General features: G+C 37.2%; 1 protein-coding gene across 1 annotated transcript; it reads left to right on the top strand.

Annotated features, from left to right (window-relative positions):
* Positions 1-11382: 11382 nt before the first annotated feature.
* LOC131907719 (olfactory receptor 5B12-like) lies at positions 11383-12327 on the top strand. Its single transcript, XM_059259124.1, has one exon. The coding sequence runs from the start codon at positions 11386-11388 to the stop codon at positions 12325-12327; it is 942 nt and encodes a 313-aa protein (XP_059115107.1). The 5' UTR covers positions 11383-11385.
* The last annotated feature ends 7330 nt before the right edge of the window (positions 12328-19657 follow it).

Raw genomic sequence — 19657 nt, 5'->3', positions numbered from 1 at the left:
CAGGCCCTCTGAGTGGGTGAGACAGTTGATTGGCCTGATCTGTTTGGGAGGCATCCAGGCAGTGGGACCGGGTCTTGTGCTCATTGCATGAGTTGGCTGTTTGAAACCTGGGGCCTATGCAGGGTCCCTTGGCTCAGCATGGGAGGAGGGGACTGGACCTACCTGGACTGAGTCCACCAGGTTGATCTCAGTCTGTGGGGAAAGCTTTGCCCTGGAGGAGATTGGAATGGGGGGCGGGCTGGGGGGAAGGTGAGGGGGGCGGGAGGGGGGAGAACAAGGGAATCTGTGGCTGATATGTAGAACTGAATTGTATTGCAAAATAAAAATTAAAAAAAAAAAAAAAGGTCAAAAAAAAAAACTGGATTATTTGTTTTCTTGATATCCATTTTTTAATTGATTTATAGATTTTTGGTATTTGTTGTGGGGTACTTGATTGCACTGTGTCACTCCTAGAATGTGTTAATAAAGTTAACTTTGAATTAGGTGGCAGAACCTGACCAGAATTAATCATAGAAAAGCCAGGAATATGGATAGGGAATATGGACAGGAAGGGGAAGGGAAGGACTTGGGATTTGCCTACTTTCTTCAATCTGGGATTTGTGGAGAAAAGAGGCGCTGTCTGGGTCTCCAGTAAGAAAGGAAAGATAAGCTGGTCACTCCTCCTCTGATTCTTTGATCTATAAGGTTTTCGTCAAAATAACTGACTCTGGATTTTTTTAATGGTAATAGAGTAATTTAGCAAAACACAACATTTTGGCACCCAATACAGCTTCTGCAGCTGCCATTTCTCTTTGCCAATGTGGCCACTCCTCACTGTCACAACCACTGCTTGGGCAGATTACCCCCACCACTACTGTATCACTCAGTGTTGCCAGGTCTACAGTCACTGGAATCACAACCTGGTTTGGCAACTGCCAAAGTTGCAACTTCCTGTCATAGGCTCTGTCATCCACGTATGCCATACCCTTACTGTAGGGAAAAGTGGCTGGCTAAAGAAACCCACCCTAATCCTGGAGCCCAGAACTAGAGGAAGATGGCTCAGAACAGGCCAGTGAAAGAAACACATTTTGGCTCCAATCAGGGCCATCTCTGCCCCTGGCCAATTCACTTGTAAAATCAACCAATCACAAAGCAGGAAGGTAGCACCCTGGCCTTGGGGCCCAGGACCAGGGAAAGAAATACAGCCAAAGTTTGGGACCTGAGCCAGAGAAATGAACACTTTATACCCAAACCCAGAACAAAGGAAATATGCCCTGACTCTGAAACCAGTACCAAAGAAACACTCTTGGTCCTTAGAATCAGAGTCAGTGAAAGAAATGTGGCCTGGCCTTAGAGTCAGTGTCAAAAGGCTAAGTAAGATCAGTGAAAGAAACACCAGTTTGGCTCAAATCAGAGCCATCTCTGCTCCTGGCCAATTGACTTGTGAAACCAACCATTCACAGAGCAAGACAGTAGAACTCTGACCCTGGGGCCTAGGACCAGGGCAAGAAATACAGCCTGGGTTTGGGACCTGAGCCAGAGAAATGAACCAAGGAAACATGCCCTAACTCTGAAACCAATACCAAAGAAACACTCTTGATCCCTAGAATCAGAGTTGATGAAAGAAATGTGCCTTGGCCTTAGAATTAGTGTCAAAAAGCCAAGAAAGTCCAGTGAAAGAAACACAGTTTGGCTCTGAAATCAGGGCCATCTCCGTCCCTAGCCCACAAAACTGGCCAATCCCTGGACAGAAAAAAACTAACCAATCACTGGTTGACTCTGCCCCCAAGACATCTTATATGAACCGCCCTACCTGGTCAGTTGTGAGCTGTTCTCTATACCCTGGTAGAGGCAGCTACTTTCCTGGACTCCTTCCCAAATAAATCTCTTTCTCAAAAGAGTTTTGAATGTGAAGATCTTCATTCACTGGCATAGAGAAGATCCTTGCTAAGAAGTCTCTTGGTAGACAGAGGAAGAAGGAGCTGAACAGAAGATCCTTGTTGAGACATCCCTCAGTGGACAGAGTAAGGAGGAGCTGAATAGAAAATCCTTGCTGAGACGTCCCTCAGTAGACAAAGCCAGGGAGAGCTGAAGGAGCTGAAAAAGTAATACTTTTCTCCAGAGCCAGAAGAGATTGCTACCGTCTCTGACCACACCAGGTATAACCTGACTCTCCTGAACAGTCAGGATACCCTTCCCTGCAGAGCTCCTGGCAGTTCCAGGCCTGATTTCCTGAACAGCCAGGATATTCTTCCCTGCTGAAGCAGTTCCAGGCCTGACTCTCCCAAGCAGTCAGAAAAACTTCCCTTCTAGGGCTGAGCTCTCTCGTTGCAGCTCCAGCCATCAAAATTGTGCTAAACAATTCCAGGTGTCCGGGATACCTTGAGGGCAGCGCTGTTCTGAGTAGCTCGAGGTATCTGGAATACTCTGCCTTCCAGGGCTGAACTGTCTCTTTGCAGCTTCAGCCATCAGAGCTGTCCTAAGCAGCTCAAGGTGTTGCCTGACTCTCCAAGTAGTCAAGATACCTTTCCCAGAGTTGCAGAACTCCCATTTTGGTCCCAAAACCTGAGATCAAACCCATAGAGTTGCAACAAATTTACTTCCCTTACCTCCTGGCACATGGGCTTCTCTTGCCACAGTCCCCCTTTGTCCACTCCCCAGTGATGCGGTGCCAGATCAGCTGCCTGTGGTGATATTTTATTTGTGCTGAAATGTGGTGATATTTTATTTGAGTTTTAATAAATAAAGCTTGCCTGGAGATGAAAGGAAAAAGGCCAGCCATTATAAGTAAACAAAGAATTCAAGAAGTGGAAGCACATGCCTGTAATCCTATCACTTGGCAAGCAGGCTCTCTGTGTGTTCAAGACCACACTGGAAACAGAGCCAGGTGTGTTGGCACATGCCTTAAATTCCAAAACTATGGAGGTCTGTAGGTCTGTACAGATAGACAGGAAGTGACAGAGCTGGGTAGGAAGAGGAAGATATGTAGCTGAATGGAGAGAGCAAATCAGTTGGCAGAACAGCAAGGCAATAAAGGCATGGGTAGACAGGAAGTAATTCACATTTGGAATCTGCAGAAATGGTGAGGTAAGGCTGGCTGACGGTTTTCCCTATTTCCCTGATCTATCCTAGGCTTTCACCCTTCACCCATATATCTGGCTTTGTTTTTTTTTAAATTTAATAAAACCATTTAGAAATTCATCTACAGCTGCCTTGACACCCACTCGTGCCCACTCAGGCTTCTGCGACTGCTGCTGCTGCTGCTGCTGCTGCTGCTGCCACACAACCTGGCTCAAGTGTTACTGCTATTGATCCTGTGGATAAACTGAAAAGTCAGCAGATCTGGTGAAATACCTGGGAAATCTTAAGGAGAGAATTTGGTTGTATTAAAAAAAAATCTTTTGCACATTAAGAATAGAGAATATCACAAAGCATGGAATTAGGACTCTGCATAATGCAAATATGAATGGCTTAAAAAAGAAAAACGAATGGATAACTGACTTAGCTGAGATTGAGATAATGTCAATTATAGTTACTATCAGCTTGTTAAATCATATTGTATCCTTAAAAAGGTGATTTGATAACTGTGCCAAATATAAGAAATTAACTGATAAGATACAAGCTTTATAAAGACTTACTATTGATAAGATACAAGCCCTGGAATAAACCACTAATGAAAACAAGAAATATACTCAGACACAGACTGAGGAATTGAGACAAGAACCTACTGCATCACTGCATGGTGAAACTGAAGACTAGTGGCCCAAGTTTATTACCAAACCAACCTTAGTTTATCCAGTTATTATACAAGAATGACAAGCAGATGATAGATAGCCCTGAGGTTATGTGAAAGTTAAATGAAATCCTGTAGAATTTGTAGATTTGAGGAGATTTAAGGAAGTGATCATTTCATGTGATATGTATTCACCCTATGTGAAGTAGAAAATTAAATTCATGAGAAACTAAGAACAGAATTATCCTCCAAGATTGGAAAGTTTTGGCAGCAGCAATATTGGAATCTTTCAGTTACAATGGCAAGCATTGTGGAAATAGGAAGCTAAGGCTGTAGAACATCAAAATAGGGCAGGAGGTATTGACATTTAAGGAATTGCTCAACATCCCTAATCATCAGGGAAATGCAAATCAAAACAACTCTGAGATACCACCTTACACCTGTCAGAATGGCTAAGATAAAAAATACTGAAGACCAAGGTTGCATATTTCCCAAGACCAGTTTCTGAGTTTCAATTCAGCCTGTATGATGAATTTTGAAGACAGGGTAAACTTGATGATTACATCTTGGCTTTATGTCATTTTTCAGCTTTGAATGTTTGAGACAAGGTTACAGAATCAGGAAAGAGGTCTGAGAATTTTATTAAAATTATACAGGCCCACAAGAAGCATCTACTAATTTTTTTAAAACAAAAATTGACTTCAGCTGTAAATAGAATAGTATCAGGTCCAGAAATCAGATGAATATTAATTGAATGTTTGGCTTTCGATAATACTAATTCAAAATATAGAAGGGTAATTAGGCTTTGAAAAAAAGACCAGCATCAATAAATGAATTGACTAGAAATACAGCTGACATTGGATCTTACACTTATGATGCTACTTTGATAAGAGGTGATTTCTAGAAATATTTTAAGAAAAATAAAAATGTCAAATGTTTTAGTTGTGATAAACAATGCCATATAAAAGGGATTGTAGGCAAGGGGTACCTGGAAACAATGTTTTGTCTAGAGATAATCCAAACAGAAGTCTCCAGTCTTCTGGAGTATGCAGAAAGTATGGCAAAGGCCAGGATTGGACTAGTGAATGCAGATCAACAAGGGACAGGCAGGACAACTATTTGTCATCAAGAAATGACTTAGGAGGGGCTCTCCCAATACCAATATAAAATTTGCTTTAATCATTCCCTGTCAGCATTGGAGAAACTCATCCACAGAGCAAGTAAAATACTAAATGCCTGTTATTGCAAATCATACTGCTCTGGATGTGACCAAGGACAAAAGAGCTTCAGTAGATAAAACAAAAAATTCAGGAAAAACCAAAAAACAAGTATTTTGACAAACTTCTATACATGATGAAAGACCAAAGCCAAAAATGCAAATAAATGACATTGTAATTGAAGGATTAGTATACATAGGAGCAGATGATGTAACAGCAATGTCACCAAAATTGTGACATACAGTTGACCTCTTCAAGTGGTAAATATTCAACTTCAAGGGACTGGAATGTTATCTCAGGTAAAACAAAGTACAAGGTTGGTCAAGTGTACAGGGACAGAAAGACAGATAGAAAAATTAAAGCTATAAGCTAACATCAATGAATTTATGGAGACATTATTTGTTACAACAATGAAAACACAGATTAATATTCCTCCAATTGCAGAAGCAAACCATAAAATAATGAATGCTCCTGAGAAAAATATTAAAATGTATTATCAAAAACAGTCACCAATCATTCAGGTTTCACATAAACAGGGCACAACAGCTCTTGGTGTTTCAAAGGTACCAACACCCCCATCTTTAAAATGGTTAACTGGCAAACCTGTATGGGTGGAACAATGGCCTTTGGCATTAGAAAAATTACAGGCACTAGAACAGCTGATACAGGAGCAGCAGCTAAATTCTCAACATATTAAAGAATCAACAAGTCCTTGAAACTCTCTTATATTTGTCAATAAAAAGAAATCTGAAAAATGAAAAATAGTAACAGATCTAAGAGCTGTATGTAAGCTGATCCAACCAATGTGCTCTTTACAGCCTGGAATTACCTTGCCTTCCTCATCTACTATGGTGATTGGTTTAAAAGACTCCTTTTTTATTATACCTTTACAAGAAAAGGATAGTGTAGCTTGAAGTTTTCCTGTGTCCTTGCCGGTTGGCAGTTGGGACAAATCTTTCCTACTCACATCCCCCAATCAAACACACAGAGGCTTATATTAATTAAAACTGCTCAGCTATTAGCTCAGGCTTACCACTGGCTAGTTCTTACACTTAAACTCAGCCCATTTCTGTTAATCTATATGTTGTCACTTTTTCCGTGGCTTTACCTGTGTGCCATTACATGCTGCTCCCTGGACGGTAGGCTGGTGTCTCCTAACTCAGCCTTCCTCTTCCCAGAATTCTCCTTGTCTGCTTATTCTGCCTATATTTCCTGAATGGCTACTGGCCAGTCAGTGTTTTATTAAACCAGTGTACAAAAGCATTATTCCACAGCAGGATAGAGAATTTTTTTTTCTTCACAGTGTTTACTTATTAGAAGATAGCAGTGGTGGGGGGTCTTGTCACAAGGAATGTTAAACATCCCCACTTTGTGTCAATATCTTCTACAACCATTAAAAATAATTCATTTACAGTTTCCTTAATCTATAAATTACCATTAAATGGAAAATTTCTTACTACCTGATGCAGGTACATAGAAAAAATGTTTGATGAAGTAAAGCAAATTTTGCCTTGTTAAGGATTGCAAATTGCAAAAACAAAACAAAACAAAAAACAAAGAGGAGATTCTATCTCAGATATTAGATAGATTCACAGAAAGTTCAACCATAGAAAGTACAAATTAGAAGAAATCAATTATGAATTGGTAATTATTTTTAAAAAATTGCGGGAGATAATAACTGGTCATGGCCTGCAATTGGATTAACAACTCAAAAACTGAGTAATTTATTTCAAATCTTACAAGATAATAAGGACTTAAATAGTCCAAGAAAATTATCAGTTGGGACTGAGAGGGAATTGGCTTCAGTAGAAAAGAAATTACAGGATGCACATGTGGATCACTTGGACCCAGGCTTTGATTGTATCCCAGCCATACTATCTTCTACTCATTCTTCTGCAGGAATTCTTATTCAGAGAAAAGATAATATCTTGGAATGAATATATTTTTTACTACAAAACAGAATAAAAATTAAAGACCTATGAAGAAAAGGTTTCTGACTTGATTCTGAAAGAAAAATTGAGTCTTCACTGATTAGCAGGAACAGATCCATCAAAAATTATGGTACCTTTTATTAATGCTAAATCTCATTATTGGCAAAACATGAACATTCACAAGAAGTTTGTAGTAATTTCTTGGGAGAGTTTAACAGTAACTATCCCCAAAGCAAGAAATTTCAGTTTATAAAAAAAAAACCTAATTGGAGCCTCTCTCAAATAGTATAAAGAACACTAATTTCTGGAGTCCCTACATTCTTTAAATAAATCAGGGAAGACTGGTTATGTCATGAAAAATAAGTGTCTCTAAATGCTTATGATTGGTTCAAACGTCAGAATTATATGCAATTTCCATGGTATTATTAGATTTTCCAAAACATCTTGCTATAGTTACTAACACTCAATATGCATGAAGAGTTGGTTTACACATTGAAACTGCTGAACTTATTCCAGATGATTCAAAGAGGCAACCAAATATCTTTTGTCATTTCTAAAGTTTTGGAAGCGCTTACAATGTACTTCCTGTTTACTCAGGTAATATTATATCCTTCTGGGTTCTTTGATGGAGTTGAAGACTAGATGGTTATAATTATAATTTTCTTTAATTATGATAAAAGATAAATTAGATATGAAACTTTATACTCACAAAGACAGGATAGATGACAGAATATTTTCCTTAATCTTGTCAAATACACATAGACTAAATATTGTAACTGTAATTCTTACTTGATAACTGTTTTGTTATATGTAATATTACTATGTTAAAATGATGTTTTGATTAGACAGAAAAGGGGAATACTGTGGATAGTTTTTCTGCATGCTATGAATATGCTGCTCCCATTGGTTAATAAATAAAGCTACTTTGACCTATGGTATGGCAGGATAAGAGCCGGGAGGGAAATCCAAGCAGAGATACAGAGAGAAGGGTGGAGTCATGGCAGACACCATTCAGCCACCCAAGCAACAAGATGCCAACAGACTGATAATGCCACAACCACATGGCAAAATACAGATTAATAAAAATAGGTTAATTTAAGATGTAAGAGCTAGCTAGCAATAAGCCTGAGCCATAGGACACACAGTTTATAATTAATATTAAGCCTCTGAGTAATTATTTTATAAATGGCTATGGGATTGCAGGACTAGGCAGGACAGAGAATGGCTTCAGGCTACACTAGTAAATTTCTTTGCTTTTTCTAGTTTAGTTATTAGACTTACAATTCCATCTTCATTTTAGCTTTAATCTTCTTCAATGTTTCTATCTCCACCTCCACATTGAATTCCATTCTCAATTCTTGGATTGTCTTTTTCATTTCTATCAGCCTTCTGTTTGTGTTTTATTACTCAGATGTTTATTCTTCTTAAGTTATTTATTCTTAATTTAATTGAACTGCTTCTTTGTGTCTTCTTTAAACTCCTTGAATTCATTGATGTAGTTTGTGATTATTCTTTTAAATTCTGTATCATGATGTTCATATAGGAAATTCCCATTGGTAAACATTTCCACAGATCTGATGTTTTGAAGAAAAGATACTGGCATGAACTTTCACATTCTGATATTTTTGCAATGGTATATGAAAATATGGATTTCTTTGGTTATTTCTAAGTTTTATATGGAGCAGGTTGAGGAATAATGGAGGATGTGTGTGCAGGTTTAGGGAAATGATTTGGGTAGAATGAAATCAGGTGAACAGAGGGAATTGAGCTGGTGTTCAGGATTTGTTTGATTGTCCAAGCTTGGGGTATGGAGGTAGATTTACCTGAGTATAGGTCAGAAATGATGTAGGAGGATCTTGTGGGTTGGGAGATAGCTAGCTAGAGAGTGTCCTATGCAAACTCTACAGATGTTTTGTGTTGCAGGCAGAGGAGGCCAAACTAGGCTTGGACACCAGATAGTAGGACTCGGGCATGATGTTGAGGTTTGTGGAGAAGGAGTGAAGAGGAAGGACAGGGAGACTCACCTGGCTAAACAATGAGTTATCTAGTGTGTGGAGTGATTGAATGAAATGCACAAAGTGAACTGTGGGAGTTGCAAATAAGGTGGGTCCTATAGGAAGCCTAGAGGCCAGCTGCAGTTCTGGTTTGATTGGTCAGACTAGACAGGGCCATTGGTTGTGGGACAGAGGATATATCAGGAGAGTTTCAGATAAAGTCTCAGTGGGGATTTGAGGGATATTTGCAAGGGTAGGCCCTGGAGGAGAATGAAGGAAATCTTAAATTTTTAAATACATAAGAAGAAAAATACATACCCAAATTACATATGTCATGATAAGAAGAATGCATCTCTCCTTTACAATGCTTAAAATGAGAGAATAAACTGTCATAGGGCCATCTCTTAATGTTTGAGAAGATCTAATATCAGAACACTTGTACAAGTTACTAAAGTTGCTTAAGTAAAAATTTAGTGAGGCTTTCAATTTTTTGTGTGTACATTCTGGTTGTGGAGCAGCTGTGATTAATAAATGGAGGCTCTTCCCTCTAAACATCTATTACCCAATATCTTCATAAGTGCTGATAGACAGAATACAAACACTGTATTCCGCTGTTTCCATCAAGGTCAGGCTGAAGAATCAATGTAAGTTCATACATCCCCAGAGACACTCAAAGTGTACAGTTCCCCATGAGATACATATACTGCTTATGCTCTCTGCCTTCTTATTGGCAATAGTGCAAGACCAGTTTCCACTTCACAGCAGAGCTGCACCTGTGGAGAAGGAGAACAGCAAAGTGCTTTCCTGGATAAGGATGTTAGGTCTATGCTATACATATGAGATATTTCACATGCCACCTATGTACTTCTAGGGGTCTGTTCCTAGCACAACAGTAAGTAGTAACAAATATATATGTATAGGTAGTTAGATATGTAAATGGTGTTAAAATACCCAGTCACTTTTATCTCATAAGTTTCACAAAAAGTCAACTTAATGTGTAGAAAGGGGAAGCAGCTGAGTCATAGACAAAATAATACTAATAACTTTTTCACTCTTGGACCACTGCCCTTGGCATTACTATGCTGCTGTAGGGTAGCCAGACTTCCTTCTACTCTAAGGACTTTTAGGTCCTGTGGTGATAGTTTCACTCCAGAGGGAGACCACTAATTTTCTGATATTTATAATGTTCTATGGGATTAGAAGTCTACATATTATAGCTCATTTTTAATTTCAGAAAGCTGTAGGACTTTCAAAATCCATTTGACATGTCAATTGCTAGGTCCCTTTTCTTGAGAGCATCAACTGTTAGACATTAGTACTGTGAGTTGAACATTCTGAAGAAACCAGGAAAAGATGAGAAAGAGCATGGAAGGTACTGGGTATGATTTACATGCCTTAAAAATGTTAGAATTTTTTATAACTTGCAAGAACTTATACATTCCTTCTAATGTAAGTGCAGATATAGCCTGTGAAGAAGGATGAATTTCACCATGGCCATCTAATAAAATAACATTACTTACATTGTCTATTGCCTTGAATATAAGTGATTATTAATGTAGAGGAATTGGTATCCCCAAGATTCCAAAGTTGAAAATAGTTCTCAGGTTAAGATGCAGCTACATAGTCAGGTGTTACTTGATCCACCTGGAAATGGTACAGTATACACCATAAAATACATGTTGTTTGAGGACATAGATTCTGTAGAGACAAAAATGTAACTCTTAATTCCTTTGTAATCTATTGTTCCTCAAACACAAATAAAACAGATTTGTGTGTTAGCAATAGAAAATATTAGTCTCTGTGAAAAATGAAGTCCATTATATGCAAAGAGAGTAATTAAAATTGCTTTTACTTTTTGAAAAACTACACTCTTAGATTTCTATGTGTTTCTGTATATCTAAACCTCACAAAGAATATGCCTCATATACCAAGCCATTATCATCTGGTCCATGGTTCAAAGAGAAGAATCCAGGGAAGACCTTGGCAAACCAGAGATAAAACAAGAGTATCCATGGAGTCCATGGAGCAGCACCTAAAATCACTGCATAGCTACAGCTACAGCTAGTGAGTTAAACTTGGTGCAAGTTTCAGAGATAGGAAATACATTAGATAAGTTTTGCTACTAAAATATAGCAAAGTTAATTATATGTTCCTACATTGCTCTTGCTGCCAATTAACTTTTAGAACATTTTAGACAAGTATGTTTGTAAGATGTAGAAAATAGCAAATCAGTCATTTGAGGGTTACTAATATAAATATGATCATATACCACTGTAAGAAACCCTAGGTTTGTAATTTTAAAAAACTCTATTAATAGTGAAGAAGTAACAGTCTCCATTTGTACTAATCCCAGATAAGTGACTTAATTCAGCTGATTTCTATCCAGTGTAGGCTCCTTCATGCTAGATAATGCTCACATTTTAATTAGAGAACTTGGTCATACGTAAAATTTCATAGTAAGATCTATGTAGAGTAATTTTTCATTTCCTCTTTTCATTCTAGGAGCCTATCATAATTCCCATATAACACAGATGCAGAATACTTCAGAGATGACTCAATTTATTCTTTTGGGGTTAACAGATGCCCCAGAGTTGCAAGTCCCTTTATTTATCATCTTCACTCTTATTTATTTGACAACACTGCTTGGGAACCTTGGGATGATTATGTTGATTCTCCTGGACTCCCGACTTCACACTCCCATGTACATTTTTCTCAGTAACCTCTCACTGGTAGACTGTGTTTATGCCTCAGCTGTCACTCCCAAGGTAATAGAAGGATTTCTCACAGAACACAAGATCATGTACAATGAATGTGCTGCCCAAATGTTCTTCTTCATAGCCTTTGCAATTATTGAAGTTTTCCTGCTTGCCTCAATGGCTTTTGACCGTTATGTAGCAGTATGTAAACCCTTGCATTACTCTACCACCATGACAACTACAAAATGCACCCTGCTTGTTGCTGGTTCTTACATCAGTGGACTCTTACAATCTTCCATTCATGTTGTCTTCACTTTCCACCTCTCCTTCTGTCAATCCAATGTGATTAACCACTTTTTCTGTGATATTCCCCCATTGCTGGCTATTTCTTGTTCTGATATATATATTAATGAAATTATACTGTTCATGTTGGCAGGGTTTAATGTTACTTTAACTCTATTGGTTATCTTAAGCTCCTACCTACTTATCTTTGTTGCAATACTGAGGATGCATTCTGCTGAGGGCCGGAAGAAGGCCATTTCCACCTGTTCATCCCACCTTACCACTGTTTACATCTTCTATGGTACAATAATATTCATGTACTTACAACCCAGTACTAGTCACTCCATGGACACTGACAAGGTAGCCTCTGTGTTCTACACAATGATCATTCCCATGCTAAACCCTCTTGTCTACAGCCTGAGGAACAAAGAGGTAAAGAATGCCTTCAAGAAGGTTGCTATAAAAGCACTGTCTTCACTACAATTAGTCATTTAAGTATAAATCCTTGAAAATGATATAAAACTTCAAATAGGTGTTTATAAATATTTGTTATCATTATTTTTTTACTTTAATTTCTCTTACTAGATATTTCATAGATGAAGTTTTTCTATTCATTCTTTTTTATTCTTACTAGGCACAGATAATTTTGGCTATTTTATTATGGAAATAAGGCACTTTAGTTTTAAAAATCAAAGATTCTAATCGTATATATTACAGTACTCCACATAACACCACACTGTGTGTGAATTGCTGTTCTATAACTATTTCTGAATTGAAACACTGGTCCTTGAAAAGGAGAGAGGCTATAAGAGTTAAGAAATAAAAAAATTAAAAGCTCATGTCTCAAAAAAATTTAAAAGACCTAGGATGACAACAAAACTTGCACAGCTCCAGATCTTATATACATACAGTACTCACAAAGTCAGGTCCTTAGAACTCTAACAGTTAAAAAATGCTAGCAAGAAGAGACTCTCAATCCAAGCTTCTTGTAAGTTGTTTATTGACCTCTAGGAATTCAGATTTCTTTCTGAGTGGTTACCCATGTTGGGTGGCTTCTCTAAAAGTGAATCTGTTTTAGCAACTCCCATGTTACTTTAGACACCTCCTCACACACACTTGTGTAATCACAGTCACCATTAAACTCATGGGTTCAGCAAGCTATACTTGGAATTGCTTCTTCAGTCTTTTACTAGGGCTCTGTCTGGGTTGAATAAACATTTGTTCACCTCTCAAGATAGTCATAAAATAGAGCTGCGTTGATGGCAAACCATAGATAAATAAGTAGATAGACAAGACAGATGATGATGATGATAGATAGATAGATAGATAGATAGATAGATAGATAGATAGATAGGTAGATAGATAGATAGATGGTAGATAGGTAGATAGATAGATAGATAGATGATAAATAGATAGATACCACAGTTAAATTCTCAAATATTCTGTAAAAATGTTATTAGTTTCTTGAGTGTTTCATACAATGTATTGAGATAATATTCACCACTGCTTTTTCAACATTTCTTCTTCCTTACCCATCCAATTATGAGCCCTTTGTTTTTTTTTTCACTTCAAGACCAAATTTGTGTATTCCATATAATCTTGAATATATGGCTTCCACAGGGGTGTGGTAAACTTATTTGTGGCTACATTTTTTAGAGAGAACTGTTTCTCTCTCCCAGCAGCTACAAATTGCCAAAAACTTCGTGATGACTGTATACTCAACTCTGAGGTTTCCATTGAGTTTTTCGATTCCATCTTCATTTCAGCTTTACTTCTCTTCAATAGTTCTATCTGTTTAATGAAATCAGTTCTCCAACCCCCAGGTTGTCTTTGTTATATTACTCGAGCATATGTTAGGGTTTTCTGGGAGATCAATGAGGTATTTATTGCTATTCTTACTAAGTTCATTAAGCTGTTTGTTGATGTCTTATTTAAATGCTTTGAACCATTTCATAAGTTTCATGATTTTCCTTTAAATTTCTTTGTCCTGGTGTTCATTCAGGTAATTTTTCATAGAATACAAGTCTACAGGACCAGGAAATTTTAGGGGATATAGATGGTTTTGGTCTTACACATTGTCTGTGTTTTAATGATGAGTTCTGAGCATGTGGACTTCTTTGGTTGGTTGTGTCTCTCATCTGAGAGATTCTAGGATGCCTCAGACTATGTTGCCTGGATAAAGCAAGAGAGCTGGGGATGGCATGGGCAAATAAGGTTCCTGGGAATCATCAAGTTGTATCTGCATACAGATGTGAAGACAGGGGTTGACCTGGAATTTGGATATAGTGCAAGTGATCTAGAGTCAAGAAGACTCATCAGACTGTACACAGGATGTAGGATTTCTCTAAGTTTTGGAGGTTGTGTGTGGCTTGAGTAGCTGGAATGAAAATGGGGAGAGAGAGCAGTACCACATATGTCGGCTAAAGTTTTCCTGGAAGCAAGTAGGCCCGGGATCTGGTGAGTTTCAAAGGAATTTTAAAAGGCTGAAGGAAGTGTGTTCTCTCCGATAAACAGCTGTCAGATTAGGGGAACTGGAGTGGAAGAGAGTGGGAGGGAGGACAAGGTAGCCTACCTGTGTGTGACACATGTCCTTTTTTCAAATCTCTGGTTCTTTTTGTGAAATATGAGTAAATTTTATTTTTGTTTCTTTAAGAATTTCAAAAATGACTACTGTCTTTATATTATTTCTACCCCTTCTTTTTCCTAGTTAACTTCTTCCTTGAGCCCAACATCCTCCTATTTTATGCATGTACCTCTGAGCCATATATATATATATATATAAAATCATGTGGGATTGGATAGTTTATTTGGGGGTTTGTGCCAGGTATAAACTGATTATTCTCTCAATATCCATTTCCATTTTTTTTTTTTGCTTAATATATATAAAAAGTGCTACTGTAAATTTTAGGAATAAGTAATACTTCTGATATTTAAATAAAATAAAAAATAAAATCCCCAGATTATTCCCCTCTCAGGAAGCATTTCTATTAAGTTTTTCTTGATATCTTCTTGTTCTATCAAGGTTCCTGTTATAACTGACTTCCAATTCTATATATTCATATATGTATTTTAGTTTTCCTGTTTTCTAAATTTACTTTAATCTTGCTTCATGATGTATATTTTGCAGGTACTTTCTTCTTATTCAGTTTATTCAAAGTATTTTATTGTTATATTGTTATTATAATTGAGATTACTTTCTTAATTTCCTATGTGAATTGTACATTGTTAATAAAAAGAAACACAATTGATCTTGTGTTCATCATTTTATCTTACACATCTTCTACATTTATTTGCTTTAACAAATTTCATGAGTGGAGTTTCTAGTATTTATTGCTTATAAGCAACGCATAAAAATCTTTATTTTCCCTTTTGATTTGGGTAATAGGCAAGGAACAGATGTATCAAAATACCACATTGTAACCTATAAATTGGTATAACTATTATAAGCTGATCATTTTTTAAGAAAATAAGAGGAGTTTGTGAGCTGGCCAGGAATTATAAGCAGTTGCTACCTTATAGAAGACCAGGGTTTTGTTCCCAGCACTTATATGGCAGTTCACAACTGTTTGGAACTCCAGTTCAAAGGAATTCAGCACATTCTTATGTCCTATGAGAGAACCAGATACACACATTATGCATTGACATATGTGTGGGCAAGACTGAAATAGATTGAAAAAAGATAAATATTTTAAAATACAATTTTGAAAAAAGAAAAGAAGGTGATTACATCAAGGTTGCATTGGTAAGGTAAGCAGAATTTTTTAATAGAAGGAAAAATATTTTCAGATGATTTTATATCCTTTTACACAAAGAAAAAAATGTGTGATGAAGATGTAAAGTTGCCTTATCCAGAGACCTGAGTAGGACTTTTTTTTTCTATTTTTGCTGCCTGACTTAGATGTGACATTGAGGGCCTAATAATCTGAGGTTCTCTCAATAAAGTTTTATTTCCCCATGTCTTATAAGCCACCTCAAAAAAATACAAACCACCCTTGCTGTCTCCACCAAAGTGAGGTGGAAGAACCAGTATGGGATCATAAGCACACAGAGACATTTGACCTTGTGGCACTCCTATTCTGGAGATAAGAGAAAGCTTGCTGTCCCTGCCTTGATATTTGATAGAGCTAAGCCACATTATGTCCCACAACATAGCTCTACTATATGTAGGGAAGGAGATGATTTCCTGTTTCTGCACATTGGACTGATGTTCTTGACATGAAGTGACCCATGTCGCTCATTTGTGTCACTACTTGTATATCCCTAGAACACTAAGTATCACAACGTTGTGCCACAATGGTCAGTCAGAACTGTAAAAGTGTATGAAACACCTGATAATTTTATTTTACAGATGAAACAAAAATGTGAAAAGAAAGCCAAGAAAGGGAAAATAGCTGTAATACAGACAATGCTTCTAGCCATCTTATCATCTTTATTCTTCTATTTTATCTGCTTTACAGCACCGCTCAACAGCTTCCGTATTGCAATCTCATAAACAACAGATTCTATAGTAAATGTTGTTATAAAGATGTGGAATTCCCAATTATATTGTGTTTAAAATTTTTTATAAGATTCAAAATATAAAAATTATTGTTCCCTTTTTGGAATTCAGAGGACATGGCTCTTTCTACATCCATTTGACATGTCAACTGTTTGGGTATTTTCTTTAGGATTAGTTTACATTAAAACCATAATTTCAGTGTTAGTATCCATGAAGTGATCAGATGGTATATGGACAGTAATGACTCTAATGGGTTTAATTTGAATATTAGTGCATTTTCTATAGTTTTCAAAAGGCCTTCTAAATTATGGCCATAACAGAACAAGAATAATCTAACCTTAGCTATTGGTTAAGATAAGGGATGAACCATCTCTCACATTAAATGTAAAGGGAGCATAGTTCAGAGAAATGAGTAATCCTCAAGATTCTCAATTCAAGATTCTATATGCAGAAGTTTTCTCAGGGAGAAAAGTTCTGTCCTTAATGCAACCAGAGCAAAAGAGTGAGGGACCACCATAGCCCTCATATAGGCAAGTACAAGTAGATATACTTTGTAATACAGCCTGTGGGGGTTACAAGATATGGAGAGTATAAAGTGCTATCTATTCTCTCTTACCCTATTCTTCCATATGTAGAATAGTTGTCTATGTGAAAAATGAAGATATTGACATGAAGTGAAAACATCTGAATCTTACTGTAACTAAAAATTCCTTGTATATTTTTTGAGTTACTGAAAAGTATCAAGGCACCAGTAAAAGTATGTTCAAGGGATTGTACATTTCAACTCACCTGTGTTTAAATGAAAGAGTCTAGTTAAAATCTCTCATAAAAAAGTATGTTGCTAGGGAAGAGATCAAATCATTACCTATCTACTGATATTTAAAAAAATGTAAGCTGAGATGTAGCTCAATGGTACAGCATTTGCTAACTATGAGCAAATTATTAGTTTGACCTCTGACAACAGCAATAGAAAAAGGGAAATGAAAGACAAAAATTAGTGACAAGGGTTTATTACACATGAGATGCACTGATAACTTTTTCTTGCATTGTATACTGATGTATGACTACTTGTTCCTACACTGCACCTCCACTGATTAAGATTCCAGTGGACATTTTAAGCAAGAGTACCTACAATTTATTTCAGGTAGTACAAAATAGTCTTTGCTGGATAACTGTAATAAACAATATAGTATAACAAGCACACTGAAATGAGCCCCAGAGTCATAACTTGCACTGTCTTTTCCAGTTGTTGTTACCAAAGAAATTCTAATGTATCATCATCAGCCTTCTTCTACTCTGAATTCACTTGATGTTACTTTATATTAGATAAAACATTGACACATGAAAAAGAATTTTACATGTTTCAAGTGGCATAGTAATGTTCATCTACCACAACATTTAATTTCCTCATCTTCTCCTAGACCTTAATTTTCAAATGATGATAGAAAAAATTTCAGAGGCAAGTGAATGTATTCTTACGGGGCTAACTGATGTCCCAGAACTGCAGATCTCTTTATTTATCATTTTCACTCTCATTTATTTGATCATGATGATTGTTAACCATGACATGATCACACTGATTCTACCGGACTTCCGACTCCACTCTCCCATGTACTTTTTCCTCAGTAAGCTCTCCATGCTATGGTGTGTTTATGTCTCAGCAGTCATTCCCAAAGTAATGAAATGGTTTCTCACAGAAAATAAGATCATTAACAATGTCTCACAGTTCTGGAAAGGAGAGTAAGGCATGCATACAGAGAACTGGGAACATCAGAAATACACATAGTGTCAACTGTTGAAAGTAAGTTCCCTGGACACAAAGTATATTGAATCAATGGTATGATCTGGTATGCTCCAAGAGGAAAAGATGCAATGTAAAATATGGGATGGGTAGATCCATACTTATACATGTGAGCTTATATTGGTGGAAGAAGTATGGTATTGTGGGATGGAAAAAGATTGCCTCATCTTGGGGTTCTGTTTTCCAGGAAGCCTCCCTGGTGATATGAGTAGCAGTCCAGTCATCTTTGTTTTACATCTAGTATCCTCCTATGAGTGAGTACATACCATGTTTGTCTTTCTGAGTCTGGGTTACCTCACTCAGGATGATTTTTTTCTAGATCCATCCATTTGTCTGCAAACCTCATGATGTCATTGTTTTTCTCTGCTTAGTAGTATTCCATTCTGTATATGTACCACATTTTGTTTATCCATTCTTCAGTTGAAGGGCATCTAGGTTGTTTCCATGTTCTGGCTATTACAAACAATGCTGATATGAACATAGCTGAACAAGTGCTCTTGTGGTGTGGTAGAGCATTCCTTGGGTATATGCCCAAGAGTGGTATAGCTGGATCTTGGGGGAGATGAATTCCCAATTTCCTAAGAAAGCACCATATTGATTTCCAAAGTGGTTGTACAAGCTTGCATTCCCACCAGCAGTGGAGGAGAGTTCCCCTAGCTCCACATCCTCTCCAGCATAAGGTGTCTTCAGTGTTTTTGATCTTAGCCATTCTGACAGGCGTAAGGTGGTATCTCAGAGTTGTTTTGATTTGCATTTCCCTGATGATTAGGAATATTGAGCAATTCCTTAAATGTCTTTCAGCCATTTGAGTTTCCTCTGTTGAGAATTCTCTGTTTAGTTCTATAGCCCATTTCTTAATTGGACTGTTGGGCATTTTGATGTCTAAATTCTTGAGTTCCTTATATATTCTGGATATCAGTCCTCTGTCAGATGTGGAGTTGGTGAAGATCTTTTCCCATTCTGTAGGCTGTCGTTTTGCCTTGTTGACTGTATCCTTTGCCCTACAAAAGCTTCTCAGTTTCAAGAGGTCCCATTGATGGATTGTTTCTCTCAGTGTCTGTGCTAATGGTGTTCTATTTAGGAAGTGATCTCCTATGCCAATGCTTTCAAGACTACTTCCTACTTTTTCTTCTAGCAGGTTGAGAGTAGCTGGATTTATGTTGAGGTCCTTGATCCACTTGGACTTAAGTTTTGTGCACGGTGATAGATATGGATCTAGTTGCAGCCTTCTACATGTTGATATTCAGTTTTGCCAGCACCATTTGTTGAAGATGCTTTCTTTTTTCCATTGTGCACTTTTGGCTTCTTTGTCAAAAATTATATGTTCATAGATGTGCGGATTAATGTCAGGGTCTTCAATTCGATTCCATTGGTCCACATGTCGGTTTTTATGCCAGTACCAAGCTGTTTTTATTACTGTAGCTCTATAGTAGAGCTTGAAGTCAGGGATCGTGATGCCTCCAGAGGTTGTTTTATTGTACAGGATTCTTTTGGCTATCCTGGGTTTTTTGTTTTTCCATATGAAG

The sequence above is a fragment of the Peromyscus eremicus genome, chromosome 1, assembly GCF_949786415.1.
Source record: "Peromyscus eremicus chromosome 1, PerEre_H2_v1, whole genome shotgun sequence".
Classification (NCBI taxonomy): Eukaryota; Metazoa; Chordata; class Mammalia; order Rodentia; family Cricetidae; genus Peromyscus; species Peromyscus eremicus.
The sequence above is the reverse complement of the archived record's forward strand: the minus strand, read 5'-3'. Positions and strand labels throughout refer to the sequence as shown.

Excerpts from the sequence above, each read along its gene's own strand:
- LOC131907719 (XM_059259124.1), top strand. The coding sequence starts at position 11,386 with ATGCAGAATACTTCAGAGATGACTCAATTTATTCTTTTGGGGTTAACA.